This window comes from Microchirus variegatus (assembly GCF_963457635.1).
Source record: "Microchirus variegatus genome assembly, chromosome: 18".
Classification (NCBI taxonomy): domain Eukaryota; kingdom Metazoa; phylum Chordata; class Actinopteri; order Pleuronectiformes; family Soleidae; genus Microchirus; species Microchirus variegatus.
The window spans coordinates 6,373,807-6,389,923 of record NC_139819.1 but is presented as its reverse complement, the minus strand read 5'-3'; the positions used below and the strand labels follow the sequence as shown (position 1 = coordinate 6,389,923).

General features: G+C 39.7%; 2 protein-coding genes across 2 annotated transcripts in view; one reads left to right on the top strand and one right to left on the bottom strand.

The window, feature by feature from the left end:
- The window catches only part of wscd2 (WSC domain containing 2), a 35,787-nt gene extending 24,010 nt beyond the window's left edge, over positions 1-11,777 (top strand). The window contains exons 3-9 of the mRNA XM_083904812.1: positions 2,828-2,942; positions 4,448-4,632; positions 6,883-7,004; positions 7,076-7,250; positions 8,866-9,030; positions 9,116-9,316; positions 10,182-11,777. Coding sequence (XP_083760938.1) covers positions 2,828-2,942; positions 4,448-4,632; positions 6,883-7,004; positions 7,076-7,250; positions 8,866-9,030; positions 9,116-9,316; positions 10,182-10,534 — 1,316 coding nt within the window. The 3' untranslated portion in view covers positions 10,535-11,777. The remainder of the gene's footprint in view (positions 1-2,827; positions 2,943-4,447; positions 4,633-6,882; positions 7,005-7,075; positions 7,251-8,865; positions 9,031-9,115; positions 9,317-10,181) is intronic.
- Positions 11,778-13,481: 1,704 nt separating this feature from the next.
- cmklr1 (chemokine-like receptor 1) lies at positions 13,482-14,685 on the bottom strand (the record flags this gene model as incomplete). Its single annotated transcript, XM_083905130.1, has 1 exon — positions 13,482-14,685. One exon carries the CDS (start codon positions 14,683-14,685, stop codon positions 13,633-13,635), a length of 1,053 nt encoding a protein of 350 aa, XP_083761256.1. The 3' UTR covers positions 13,482-13,632.
- Positions 14,686-16,117: the final 1,432 nt, after the last annotated feature.

The window sequence follows — 16,117 nt, the reverse complement described above, 5'->3', positions numbered from 1 at the left end:
ACATAACTTGTTTTTCCTTTGATGTTTCAACTATATGGACAAAAACTATTGAAGATTATTTGTAGGGCTCAGAGAGAGAAACGCAAAGAGAGTGACGTGGAGCTGACTGGCTTAAACTCAAACTCATTTCACACTGGTATAAACATTTGTTTATATTCAAAATGTACACACTGCAGTTTTAACATTCAAACCATGTCAGATATTTTCCCCCGGCTTAAGTGATGGCTGAAATTTACCCCAAGACTTTACATCCACGTAAAAAAAAAATCCAATGAAATTAAACACTCCTGATAATAATGAATAAAGGTACACATTTGTACAAAAAGACTGAAATTAATCTAAGAGAAGAGTTGTGAAACGTATGAGCGACGTGACACTGCATTTTTCCACTTGGTCACGTACAGTGAGGTAATGATTATGAAACCTTCAATGATTTGTGCTGTTTTCTTTTCAATAAACAGCTTCAAGTTTTAACATTTAAACTCCTCACTGACATTTGACAAAAACACAAAAATGTTGTGAAAACATCAACTGTGTCCAGAGCTGACATATTTGACCTTGAATGATGGCACAACATGATTATATGACAAAATCTCAAGATCGGGAGATATAAAATGTAGTGCAGAAAAATGTGGTGGAGCGGAGGAAATAGTACAAGGAAATACTAAAATAATGGACCCATACCTCACAACTGCAGTGAACTACAGCGCTCATGTGAATCTTAAAATAGACTCTGAATAGTCATAAATAATTATGATTTGCAGTGGAGCTTCACAGTGATTACATGGGTTGCTGGTTTCCCTCCAATGTGCGGTACAAGCACACTGGCATGTGGAGAACAGCCATAAATATGAAACGTGCACTGAGTGTGAGTGACTGCTGTGTGTGTGTACTTGTATTTATATCTGTGTGAGGTCCAAAGAAACGTACATAGCTGTCTTCGTGAGGACATTGTGTGACTGGGGCCCACAACTTTGAAAGGGCTTCAGTCCTGGTTTTAGGTCGGGATGGGAATCGGTATTGTTCAGTATCGGTCTGATAATAGTCAAAATGGATCGGATAGCATACAGATAAAATTGTAGGATCTCATACAATCCCAAAAAAACATAATTTTAACCGAGTCATGTTTGGGCTGTTTATTTCTACTTTTTGGGAGAACAATATTTGTTACACAGCTTGAGAACTATGTCTTTAACAATTCGGCTGGCAATGACGTCAATTCAAATACAACCGTTTACTGCCAATGACGTCTGATGAAAGAAGAGAATCTACTCTGTCTTTTGGTAGTTTCTGTGTTTACATAGTCATGGAACACACTGTTTTGTGGGTCTTGGAAAATCAGTCAAAATGCTCTAACGCTTGGCAGCATGGATGGGGATCTCTGCGCTGAAAATGGCTGGCAGCCAATGAGTTAAAACGACTCGCCACAAATGTGTTGTTAACTTCTTCTTCGTTTCACAAATGGTCTAAAATCACTGTATCGGATTAATATTGGTATTGGTAAATGGGATACAAGAAAGCCGTATCGTCCCATCCCTAGTTTTAGGCTTAGAATTAGGTTTAGGCACTTAGTTATGATGGTTAATTTTAGGGTAAGGGGCTGGAGAATACATTATGTATACGTGGTGTCCTCACTTAGACTTAAACGAGACTCCAACATCTTTGAGCTGAAAGAGAATCAAACCCACAGTGAAAATTGGTAATATGACTATATTACAAAAGCATCACTAAGCATTATTGTGCATGTATTACAACGTTTGTTAAGCACTCCATTACACGACTTTCATTCCAAGGTCAGTAAAACAAACAATGTACTTTCAAAGTTATCCGATCACATGAAGGGTCTCTCAGTTTTCCCACTTCCTCCTCTTCCTCCTGTTCATTCTTACAGTCCCTGAAATATCTCCTCTCAGAGGACTGCAGCTAAAAGTGATGATGGAGTAATTAACTGCTTCAAAGCATAGAAAGCAAAGAAAAACAGGAATAATACACCTGGAAATTATAAACACCTTCATTACTTATCATTATTATCATATTAAGGAATAATTTATTTAATGATACATGAATGACAAGAAGAGGGAGAATAAATACTGACCCAGATCAGCTGATAATAGCATTAAGAGTAATAATCATCAATCACATCTGCTGTTTCATCGTTTTCTCCTCATGTCATGTAGCTAAGCACCAGTGTGCTCGTCACTGTTGTATTAAATCAGCATTTTTCCGTCATCACAAAGCAGATTATTATCATTTATTTATTTATTTATTTATTACATCTCAACAATAGTTGAGGAGAAGGATTATAGCCGAGTCCTGCAGCAACATGCAGCTGAAACACAGGCTTTTAGGCCATAATAATTAAAGTAATGCAGTGGACGAGGAGTCATTTAGTGATGAGCAGAAGCTCAGGGGGTTAATGGCACAGCACAGATGGTGAGAGGGTTGTCGGTGAAGGTACAGCAGAGTCTGTGCGGCTTGTTTTTAATGAGAGCCGAGGAGCCGTGGAAGGGTTGCTGTGCCGTCAGACACTGCAGAGATTCACTGAAGCCCAGCCCCCACACACACACACACACACACACACTTCTGAAAAATGCAGACATGACTGCGACTAACTTACAGGCCACTAGAAGGGGTTGTGTGTCTTTATAAATAAGTGAAGACTCTGCCCCAGTTTGGATTCCATGTGAGCTCAACACACTGTGTTTCCTTGCGGAGAAAACTCACCGTGTGCTCATACTGTTCACTTTTCACAGCATTTTCTTTCATGTGTTATAAGACATATATTCTTGCTGTGTGCCACTAACATATTTTGTCTCTTTTTTTCCAGCAAAGTACATCGGCTGCCACGCTGATAACACACAGAAAAGAGCCCTGAGAGGAGTTTCCTTTTTTGACTACAAAAGAATGACTGTATTCCGTTGCCAGGACAACTGTGCAGAAAGGTATGATGGCAGTAAAAATATTAAAAAAAAACAATCCTCCTCCATGAGATATCCCTCAGTTTATTTTCTTCATCATGTTATGCTTAGGCTGATGTTTTAAATAGGACTAGGGGAAGAAACTAAAAGTGTTTTACAGATTATTTTATTTTTTCCATATTTACAGTGCGTTATAATGCCACACTGGTGAATAATCATCACTGGTTATTGACCAGTGTGGTTGTAGCAGGATTTGCTGCCACTGTGAGTTCACTGGCCTCAATGCACGGTAATGGATGCTCACAAGTCAATACAATTTGATGAACTGAATATAAACAACACAATTTAAATAGTACAGTGCTGGCCTGGTGAGCCACACATTGGTCTAATGGCTAGCAGCGGCTGGTTGCTGGTCTTTGACATACATCAATTAACCTGTATATTTCTGCAACACTGTCAGTCAAATTTGGCTCCACTTTTCAGACAGTTCCTCCAATCATCCACTGACTCTCGGATATGCTGAGCTTCCCTGGAAGTGACGATTTTCCCACATTTATCTAATCGGCGTACCCTGTTCTGTGACGTCTCATGTGCTGAGGGTTAGGATTAGGGTTAGCAAGGAGGCGTCATGTGATGGATTTTTCCCCATAAACTCATTTGCAATTGACTTTGCCCTCAGAGCCAGCATCTCAAACTCAAATTAGCTATGATCCGCTGAACATCTAGTCTGTGCAGGAGGGAAGAAAAAGCTTCTGTTTAGTAGAGGTCGACGATATGAGTTATATAATGATCACAATCATGACATTTGGTAGAATATTTCACATAATTTAAAAAAATAATTTGTGTGAGTGTTGAATGAAATGGAAACTTGTTCACATTAAAAAGTATTTATGATGCAAAATTAATCTTTAAATAAATGAATGAAAAAAATACTAAAAAGTGTAGCAAATGATTCTCAGAAGTTTCCAAAATCAAATTATTTATTCCTTCAATTCTGTTAAACTAAAACAATTCAATTTAATCAAATGCAAAACAACTATTCAGTCAAAATATAACATAACAAACCATTAAACACAGTCAAAAAAAAGTTGAACCAGAGCTTGAATTACTATCACATGTACACACATGCTTCATAGTTCCCACCTCGTGGGCTTTGAGCCAGGAATAATATGAGGAGCCAGTAAACGGAAGAAGAAAACCTAGCAAAATGCAGAGTGGTACAGTTTCAGACCGACAACAACACAGAGTTTATGCTTTATCAGAATTAAATATTCTTCCAGGTAAGAGAAAGACAACTACTACCCTGCCAGCTAAAGATGTTGTAATCTGTGACATGACTGGTCAACCAGGAGAAGCCTAATAATAAGAAGCTGAAAGGAGGCGTATCGCCACCTACTGTATCAGAGGTGGACACACATCATTCAATGAATCATATCTTTTCTAGTGCTTGTTTACTGGCCCAAGGACAGTAGTTTGGCAAACTAATAATAAAGATTGCACTGATCCTCTTCATTTGCTCCGTCCTTCAGAGGCTACATGTATGCAGGCCTGGAGTTTGGAGCAGAGTGCTACTGCGGTCACAAGATCCAGGCCCCCAACGCCTCGGAGAGCGAATGCAACATGGAGTGTAAAGGAGAGCGGAGCAACCTGTGTGGAGGAGCAAACAGACTGTCCATCTACAGGCTGGAGCTGAGCCATGAGTCAGCGCGCCGCTGTAAGTCTGAGTCAGCATGATTAAAAAAATATATATAATAAAAATGATAAAAAAAATAACTCCGGCACATTTGGCACAAGTGTGTATCGATTCACAGAAGTGTAATTTGCACTGAGAGTACCGAGTATCACACAGGATCCTCTGAATCTTAATGATTCATGTTTGGATCAGAAATTCAACAGAAAACAACCTCATCCTCAAACAGTCTGACTGCAGTGAGAGGAAAATATGTGTTTATTTTTGGGTCAACGCCACAGTTGGGAACAGGCTGCCATGTTGTGTTTACTTGTGTCCTCAGAGAGCCGTGGTACCTACAGTACGGTATGTAGCCCAGTGAACCGTGGCCTGCACTCAACACATACACAGTATACAGCCTGCTGACAGCAGAATAAAGCAAGAGCTGGTCAGACGTGAAAAACAATGAGTAATGAGGTAGTTTGAGCAAAGAAAGAAAGAAAGTATCATTTCTGTCTGTACTTTTTCCCCGTCAGGTAGAAAGTCCCATCTGCAACATGACGACACCTTTTACTTCCTCCCTTCTCTTTTCTTTATCTTTTCTCTTTTCATAGAAATACTCTGTTAATCTGTAAGGAAGTCAGCACACACACACACGCACACACTTTCTCTCTCTTAAATGAGGACACTCCTAGACATAAAGGCATCCCCCAGCCTCTTACCGTAACCTTAACCACCACAACTAAACAAAAATTTAACCTAAACCTTATCTAAAGCCAATTCTATTGCCCTAAGGGGAAAATTGATTTAGCGTGAATATGCTTTTTTTTCAGAGACAACAGGTTTGGACACCTGAAACAATACTTTTTGAAAAGCTTAACCCTAAAAAGCCCTTTAAAGTTGTGAGGCCCAGTCACAAGTCCTCAAAAGGTCAAAATGTCCTCACAAAGATAGGTTTGAATCAAAATGTGGGTTAGAAATAATGATTTTTAATTCAAAATAATAATTTTGCCCTTCAAACTTTGCTTTTGTCAAACAACTGTTTTCACCTGTGCTAACATAATTGGGTTTTCTAATCATCCAATAGCCTTCTAACGTGATTAGCAAATGTATCATTAGAACACTGGAAATGGGCCTCTATACACCTATGTACATATTCCATTAATAACCAGACGCTTGCAGCTAGAATAGTCGTTTACCACATTCACAATGTATAGAGTCTATTTCTGATTAATTTAATGTTATATTCATTGAAAAAAGTGCCTTTCCTTAAAAAATAAGGACATTACTCAGTTACCCCAAACTTTTGAACGGTAGTGTATACTCAGGGTTTCTGCAAACCTGAAAATAATATCTCTCTAAGTCCTAGGAGTTACTCACACTGGTTAAGGCAGTGGAGTTGCACATACACAGGGTAAAAACACTGCCGGTGAGCATCATGCATTTCACAGCTCGTCTCCACCACCTCCATCTCTGACTAAATGTCTTTACATGCAACATTACACTAAAGTATCTTGGATTTAACTTGAAGTGACCTGTAGGAAGCATTATATAATCCAATTTCAATCAATTTGTTTTACTGATGTTTTCATTTCTGCTTTTTTCCATCTCCTTGTTTTCCGTCAGTCAGACTGCTGAGTCTGCTCTGCATGTTTTGCGTCTTCACCTCTGACCCTGATCTCTGTCATGTGAGAACATCAAAGAGGAAACGCAGTGCATTGTGTCGAGGTGGCTGTTTTGTGGTTTTGCCCACTTAGAGATCTTTACATTCACATGACTGACTGTTTTATAAATTAAGTTTGTTCAAAATGAAATTTGTTGTTTTGATCAAACCGGGAACCTTCCAGTCACAAGCCAAGTTCTGTTTCCTCTGGCCATGGACTGCCCAAAAGTATATCATAATTAATATGATTTCAATTATATTATATATTAAACTATTCACAATATTTATGCCATTTATTTTTATACTATTTATACTATAAAATATGATTTTAAAGAGGTAAAATATCAATAAAAGATATGACAATATGCATTCAGTCAGAAATCTGTCAGACAGATACATTTTTGATGAGGCCTGGAAGCTGAAAACTAATAATTGAACACAAGACAGGTGACCTATGTCAGCTGGGATTGGCACCAGCAACCCCCATGATGAGTCCCAATGAGATGTCTTCTTAAGACATCAGGGGAGAGAGGACACTTCATGACAGAAGCGGTTTTCACTTTCTTTGTCACTGAAGTGAATCTTTCTTTTCATCTGGATAAAGAATAATGTTTTGTTTGGTTCCGTTTCAGATGGCAGCGCCATTTTCAAGGGTTGTTTCCATCGGCCGGACAATGTCACTTTGGCACTTCCTTTCAACGCAGTCATCCAAAACATGTCTGTGGACAAGTGTGTGGACATGTGCACGGAGAGGGTGAGAGACGTGCGTCACATTATTTGTACCTGTAGGTCTCTCTGCGGTGTGTAATGGCAGCCATGTTTCAGGAGAAATCACTCGCCGTGCTGGCCGGAGATCGATGCTACTGCGGCTTCCCCACGTCCCTTTTCTCGCTTCACGAGCTGGAGGAAGAGGACAAGTGTCAGCACCGTTGCCACGGGGAAGAATTTGAGAGCTGCGGCAATAAAGAGTACTTTGTGGTGTACCAGACGCAGGTTCAAGGTAAAGTTTGGCAACATACGTCTCACAACTGAAACTGCCGTGATATTGTTTTATACTGATATAGTGACTTGTAAAGCAGTTTTTTTCACTAACTGAATCAATAGAATCAGCTAATTAACACTGAACTGAAATACAGCGACACTAAATACACCAGACTCCTCTGTTAAATAGACATTTGTGGCAAATGTTAGCGATAAACGCATGTTTTTGGGATTTTAAAGTCTTTTTGACTGATCTACAGTATTGTTCAGTGACAATTTTTCCATAAATCATTCAGCCTTAGTTGCAGGTGACCGCCCAGTTTCAAAAAACTGACGTAGTACGCGACTCTCCAGGCTTTACAACAGGAAGCTTAGAACGAGCGTCATGTTGTGCAAACACTCACAGCCACGCTGGTAAATTGTGGGCTTTCCAATAAATACTATACGTTATATACCCGAGCGACACTTCAACCATGCAATTATGCTCCGTTGTTCATACATGAAGAAAATAAAATGCAGAGGGAAACCAAAGTGAACACAGTAAATGGGCCAGTCTGCGGCATGACCTCCACTCACATTAGTAAACACGGTGCTCACAGACAGCTCTGCTGCTGATGCTTATGTTACTTGGCAACACAGTTTCATTTACAAGGAGTTTTACTTAAAAGTATGAGTCACTTCCTCTGTGCAGGACGCAACAGCACGATAATTTTACCAAGTGTCTGACGCTATCCTGTGTGACTATATCTGTGACTGATTCTGTGTTAATACAAACATACAGAGAACTGGTACAGTAAGATTTACTGAAAATATTATAATAAAAATAAGAAGTTCTTGGTGTTTTTTTCAACTGACCGAACAGCGTACCAAACGCATTAACGTCAGTACGCGGGCATGCAGGAACAAGAGTGAGTCAAACAAACCCACACACAAAACTTCCCATATATTTGACCTTCTCTCTTTCTCTTATGATATTAAATGACTTTTCCACCAACTTCCAATATTTCAACACAATTGTTTTTTGTTTTTTCCCCTTTAGCCCCTGATATCACAGGACTTAACTATTAATGAACTGAAAGTGACTCACTTCCACTTGTCTATTTGAAGGTTGATTGCGTTATAGGTCCACCGTGTACGAATTAGTGTACGAAATTTCGTGGTGAGAGTGCACATCGACTCCTTTGTTTACCGCTCTCTATACTGTGCTGCTGTAGAAACATGGCGTTGTAAGAATACAGACTATAAATTAAGGCCTTTACCTAAAGCACCCATACAAAATCAGGGAACTGGAACACTTGAGTGCTTTTACTTTGAAACAGGAACAGGATGTGTTGCGTTTGAAAAGTATACGGCAGATATAGCCATTGAAGTTGTGGTGAAAGATCATTTTTAACGTAAATTTTTTTTTACTGTGAGATGGTAAGCCAAGGCCAAGCGGAAAGGGAATTTGGAAGGTTGCCGGTTCAAGTCCCTGCCAGGTCAAGGGCTGGGGTATCCACACTAAATTGACTCTAGTGGGTTGCGTTACGAAAGAACATCCGGTGTCCTCTTGTCTGTAAAGTGAGCATTGGCTTGTCGTTACTTGCATGTATAAACCCACAGCTCATCTTTCTGTCTTTGTTTCCCGTCTTCAGATAACCGCTGCATGGACCGCCACTTCCTCCCCACTCGTGCTAAACAGCTGGTGGCTCTCGCCAGTTTCCCTGGAGCCGGGAACACGTGGGCTCGCCACCTCATAGAGCTCGCCACCGGCTTCTACACCGGCAGCTATTACTTTGATGGTTCCCTTTACAATAAAGGTCTTCCCCTCAACACACAATTTGACACGATTCCAAAACGTAATCGAGCATGAATTCAAAATATTAACCGTCTTTGGTCTCACAGGATTTAAGGGGGAACGGGACCACTGGCGGAGTGGGAGAACGATCTGCATCAAGACACACGAGAGCGGCAGGAAGGAGATCGAAGCCTTTGATTCTGGCGTCCTCATGATCCGAAACCCCTACAAAGCCCTCATGGCAGAATTTAATAGAAAATATGGCGGCCACATTGGCTTTGCCTCCCAGGCTCACTGGAAAGGGAAAGGTAAGCAGGTGAAAGCGGTTTTGTTAACATTTCATTCCGTCGTCACGATGTAAACAAACAAAGCAGATGTGTCAAAGCATTGTGATAGTGTTACAACAAGTTAATCAAGGCTTTTTGTCAGAGCCATGAATTATTTATAGTTGTTTTTTTTCCATTATATTAAGATGTGTTAATTGCTACTTTGGCACTTGATTTGTTTTGATATTAGTTTGTGATCACATTGGATAAGGGAATAGCCGGCTGCATGTATATGGGTGGATATGTTAAATTAAGGGAATCACTTGACTGTCACCATTTTATAAGAGGAATTTTAAACATCTCAACATATGGTTAAAAACAATCAATTTGAAGAAAAGATTATGAAAAATGTCTTTCCGTTTTCATCCAATTACTTAGTAGTCAGTTTAAACATTGTCAAATTAACACTGCAACTATGCACAGTGACACAAAATGGTAAGCAAAAGGAGATAAACAAATCCTTTTGAGCAAATATGACTGAGCATGTGGTTTCATTTTTGAAGACATGATCATGCTTACGTCCGCAGGAACAATTGAAGTGCCTGTTTTTGAGAAATGAGAAATGAAAGAATGAACCAGCTGACAACGACTTCAGCTCAGTCACTCTGCTGAGATCACAGATGAAACCCAGATTATTGTAGGAACTGTATGCACACTAGAGTCGAGTGTGTGCACACCATATAGAGATTATTCATACAAACTTCTTAATTATTTTAAGTTTTTAATGAACCAAACCAATGCCTCGTACTTATCATTCATATGAAGCCACTGTGAATAGCCAGTTAGCTTAGGTCTTCACTGAGAGATCTGTCTTACATTATTTTGTGTTGTCTCATCTGTCCGACAGAGTGGCCCGAGTTTGTGAAGAACTATGCCCCTTGGTGGGCGTCCCACACGTTGGACTGGTTGAACTATGGGAAGAATGTCCACGTGGTCCACTTCGAGGGACTAAAGAGGGACTTGTTCAGGCGGCTCAAGGGCATGGTTCAGTTTCTAGGTTTGAACGTTTCCGAGGACCGACTGCTCTGCGTCGAGGGCCAGAAAGACGGAAACTTCAAGCGTTCCGGGCTGCGCAAACTAGAATATGACCCGTATACAAGCGAAATGCGAGCAGACATTAATGAACTGATCAGGACAGTAGATACGGTCTTGAGGAAAAGGAACATGTCTGGAGTTCCAGAGGACTACATGCCAAGATGATAAATGTGATCTCCCCCTCTCCCTTTCCTCACTTAACTGGTCTGTTCTCTTTTGTAGAATGACATGACTTTAATAGCTGTTTCAATTATTTTTTCTGTAAAGTAATTTAGGTTGAATTTGTCATGCAAAGAAATCAGTGTCTAACCTCCAATTTTCATTTTTTATTCATCTTTGTTTTTAATTCCCTGCAGCTTCATGCACTGATAAAGAAAGGGGAGGTTTGGATTTCATGAACATGAGCAAAAAGCACTTCTTGTCCCTCTCTATGCACAAGGTACAACTCTGACTGCAAAGTTAAGAAAAACCTTTGATCCTAAACGAGATATGAAAGCATCGTTTTCACAATAATGTTGTTCTTTAAACACACACTTCTTTGGAATGTTTAGCCCTTTTGTTGGAGGAAAATGCAATATGCAGGCTTTAACTACCTGATGATGACACTGTGTGTTTTATGTAGATTATTCAACCGACTGTATGTTATAGAGAAATGACGAATGATGTTTTTTGATGATGAAGAACTCAGATGAAAAGACGAAAACTCCCTCTTGATGAGAGCGGAGGATTTATCTTCACAGCATTTATTTGTCTCACTGAATAATTTGGTTGTGAGTTGTTTTTTTCCTGACACTGGACTTGATGCAGAAAAATCCAAAAAGCACCCCCGCTGTGCAACACTCACCCCAAAGATCACTGAAGAATTAGACATTATGTCACAGACTGGAGGTTCTCGTTAGTAGTAGTGATCGTTATATTATGATTTGATCTTAAGTTAATCATACTGAATGTGAAAAAGTGTTACTTTTTTTTTTATTGCTTTGTTGTGAGAAAAAGCTACGACGGTTAATGCTGGCTGAAAACTAAAGTGTGAAACATCGCGCTCTGATTTTTATAGCGAAGCACGTCTTATAATGGTACTCAATGTGCTGTGGCATATGCATTAAAGATAAGCAAATGATTAAATACATGAAAATGCTGTATAAATAACTAAAGCACTGGGTACTGGGAGACAGAGAACATTAACTGACTTCCATTTTCAATATAATATAAATCTATTTTTACAGTGTATGCTGACACGTCAAAAAAAGAAGAAGATATTTGTATTGCAAAAACAATTCAATGGAAGGTGTTTCTATTTTTAACACATGCTTTAAACTTTATTGGCTCTCACTTGCATTGACGAGCAGGCACTTTCTGAACGTAGGTGTCACATTTGAATGTATTTTCTATGGAATGTAAAGTGATAAGCCCCAATAAACAAGTATGTTGCATACGTTTCTATTGCATGCTCTTTTGGATGAAACTCAAACATCTGCAAAGGAAGTGAATGAATAACTGAGTGAGTAACAGTGTAAAGGTCACGTCATTGGTCACTTGCTATTGCGACATTTTTCATCTGCGTCATAAAGCAGCCTTTTAACAACGTCATGCTTCGCTGATGCGGGTAAAATTTGTCACGGTCTGCTGCAACGATAACTTGAGTAGTTTTAATCAAATTTAAAGTTATAATATATAACATGTCTGCATTAAAATGTTTTAAATGACAAGACTAATATCATACAGTTTGTCGAGTAGTGTGCCTACTTTAGCCAAACTGGCCGTTGCGTGTTCACTCTTTCGTACACAAGGCAGAAGGTGCGAGAACATCGTAAGTGTCGTAAAGAGAGCTTAGTCTGTTTCTATGTGAACTCCATGTGTTGACACCTTTCATCCTGCATAGATAGGAAATACAGCCCACAAAGGTGACGGACCACTGCCCATCTCAACTGAGTCCTGGGTTGGTTTTATCCCAATTTTCCTATAAACCCCTACTTCCATGCTACTTATATGATTACACTTTTCAAACCTTACTTTTTTTCAGATAAACTAGATGATTGATTTAAAGGGGGATTTAAATAAAAGATTGTTACCACTGTAACATTGTGACATTTTTTTAGCAGATTTAACCAGGTTTTGACCAGAGTGTAAAAGCTAAGGTTTATTATTAGCATTTGGATAAGAAAAATATGCTAACATGAGGAAAAACAACAGACTCTTACAGACACGCATATATAACTAAAATGGTCTTTGATTCAGCTGTAATTTATAGGAATACCCATTTATACAGGTGCCTCTACATAACTTTGATATGAACAGCTACACCACTCGTTCATTTTTAGTTTCGTTTTCTTGTGTCCTGTGAATGTCGTCTTATTTGTGTTGGCCTGCACCTCTCATAATTGTAAAATAATTGAATCTTTTTGTCAGTCAAAATTACATAACACTTCAACATATGGCCCGTGCAGCTTTAAAGGTAGAGTTCCACTGTTACTCACTGTTGTTACTCTGTGTTTCCCTGTGCCCTCCAGTGTTTCATCATCAACAAAACCACCAGATGCTTGTGTTGACATAATTGCTCTCACTTTGTCAATGAGGACATTTCTTTCTCAAAAAAAGAGTGATTAATCGTGAGCAGTGAGACATTAAACAAAGACAGCGATTGGAGCATAAAAAAACAACCTTTATTTCAGAAAGTACAAACCATAATCACAATTTATTACGCATGAATAAAAATACATGTTTGTTCAACAAACAGCTGTTGTTACTTAGTGGTAACAGCTGAGTTTGTGTTATTTGTACTATATGTGGTTGTTAGAAAGAGATGTTAGAAAGAGAAGACTTTATTCATCTCACAAAAACTCTTCAGAATTTATCATAGGACTAGAATTGAGGAACATCAGCTTTGTCTCTTCTCTGATTCAGTCAGTCGAGAAAAATAATTACACTTTACATTTTACACTGAACAGATTTAATTCTCTGTCATATTGTAATAAAATATGAGCAATAGTGGCACACTGTGGCATCCATAAACAAACCACATCATACTTTGGAGGCAGCAGTTTGTTTACTGTACATTGTGCATGAAAGTTGTTGAATGAGGCAGACTCCAGAGCAACAGACGACTTAACATGTTTGTATGTTGGTTCTGATTTGCAGATTCTTCAGGAGTGTGCTTACATAAGCAATGGTAAATTAAAGATCTGCTCTAAACCAACTGCATCATGAAAAACAGCAATCTCATTTTCAAATGAACACAGGGACTGAAACCATTTCTGATACCTCTAAATACGTGTGGAAGCTCTGCCATCCACAGAGCTGGACCTGGACAGATACCGGCTGGTGTTGGTGGTGTTGGTGCGTTCTTCGTCCCCCATTGCGTTTGCCATCTTTGAGAGAACGGAGCTCTTGAACTTCCGCTTAAAGTCTTTGCCCATGAATACATACAACACAGGGTTGAGGAAGCTGTTTGTGGCTGCCAAAGACGTGCCCACTTTGAGCCCAGTGATTAAAATGTTATGATTTAGGCTGTGGGGATTGAGCTCAAGTAGCACAAACACGTGGTAGGGCATCCAGCAGATGAAGAAAGCAGCCACTAGTGCCGTCATCACTCTGAAGGGTTTGGAGGACTTAGCCATCCTGTTGGTGCGGAGCTTGAGGACGATGACAGAGTAGCAAATGATGATGATGAGAAAGGGGACGACAAACCCTGCGAGGAAGCGGCTCAGTGCAACGATCTTGTGGCTGTGCTGGTTTAATGTGTAGTTGTTGAAGCAAATGGTACGACCCAGGTGGCTGCTAACGTCGCGGAAAATCATAGAGGGAAAACTCAAACCGATGGCCAGAATCCAGGCCAGGACAACAACGGCGGATGCCTTCTTGACAGTGCGCTGGTTCTGGGCCCAAACTGGAGCCATGACAGAGATGCAACGGTCGATGCTGATGATGACGAGGAGGAAGATGCTGCTGAACATGTTGAGGAACATCACGGTGGAGGTGAATTTGCACAAGGCACGGCCAAAGATCCACTCCTCCATTACCATGTTGGTGATGCTGAACGGCAGGAAAGCGCAGAAGACAAAATCCGAGATGGCAAGGCTCAAGTACCACGTGGTGTTGACCGTCTTCTTCATCTTAAAGCCAGAAATCCAGATTACCAGGGCATTTCCACAGAAGCCCAGCAGGAAAATGAGCCCACTGACCACCAGGAGAAGCACACACGTGATTTCCTTAAAACACGTCGGTTCATGGTGAAAAGTATGCTCCTCGTGTGGCGTTGAGTCGTTTTCATAAGTGTAGTTGTAGTCCAGATCATAGTTATAGTCCCAATCTGGCATATTCACTTCCCTTAAGAATGACAGCTGTGGAGAAAGTGGGGGATAGAAGATTAACATTTTGTATCAAATTCAACATAATTTTTCAATGAAATTTCAAATATTATGGAGTCAAAAAATGTAATAATACCTGCAGAAGAGATGACAGATTTTGCTGCTGTTGGTTTGATTGCGTCCAGAGCGGAGTGTCCACAGAGCCGAGTGTCCAATGAGCACAGCTGTTTTGTGTTGACGAGTTGGAGACGCCACATAACCCAAAATCAGCTGACTATGTGGTTGCTCAACACTTCCATCCCCTAAATACTTTCAGTACTGCATTTTGAGATGTTGCATCCAATAAGGCTCAGATGTTTTAGTCATTTTTTTGGTTTTAGTCATGTTATGATTTCATACAATAACAATGACAAGATACAGTGAAAGCACCCTTAATTAAACCAAAACTGTTAGAAATCACAGTTTGATCGCAACAAACTAAAAAAAGTGAAATAACATAATAAAAAATAGTGAATAACCACCCGTTTTGTTTTTTGTAACAAGTAAAGCTTTACATTATATTTATAACATCAGAATCTGTTTGTCACTTCCAGGTCCACTGTTCAGCATAAACTTGAGAATGTGCTTACACACATACTTTAAAAACAAACAACAAACAGTAATTTTAAAATTATAAGGCGTTTGTTTTTGTCTTAAGATGCCTGATGAGGATATCAAAGCTTGAGTATCAAATGGCTTGTTGAAGAGACGTTTATTTCTTTGCAAAGAGAGAGTCAAGATGGACAACACCTCAGAGGCAAGTCAAAATGGCTCCGAGGCACAGAGAAATTTTACATAGTTTTGTAGCCGGTTCGCACGTCATGAACTTATCTGTGTAGCACACAAAAGGCGACTGTGTAAGGAGAAAGGGAGAAATACGGCCTTGGGTCTCAGGAACAGAAAGATTAGCAAATCAGTTCTGTGTGGGCATTACCCAGTGTGGTGTGAATGTTTAGACTACAGGTGTTTTGAACTAAACTATGCCCGTATTAGGTTAAAGGTGAAGAATTCTAATGAATAAATGTTATTTTCCATTAAAGCACTGATAAAGATACAATACTTCCGAGGTTAAAGCAGTAACATAATTTTGTTATGTTCTCTACTGCAAAAAGAGAAGCATCTTCATTATCGCACACCGACTTCCTCCCCTGCGTTAGTGTTGTGACTGTTGTTTCTCTGTAAGATATTTATCTGTGGCCAGATGTATCTGTTAAAAACAGTCTGACGAGGAAGGCACGTAGGACACTAACCAAGAAGAGCAAGATGACCACATCGAGACGCCTTGATCTGATGACCTCGGAGTCTGGGGAAGAAGAAGAAACACAGATGTTCCTAATCTTGCTTTGTGGTGTGTATCAAGACTGAGGAGGACAGAAGGACATTCATCACACTGTATTCCTCA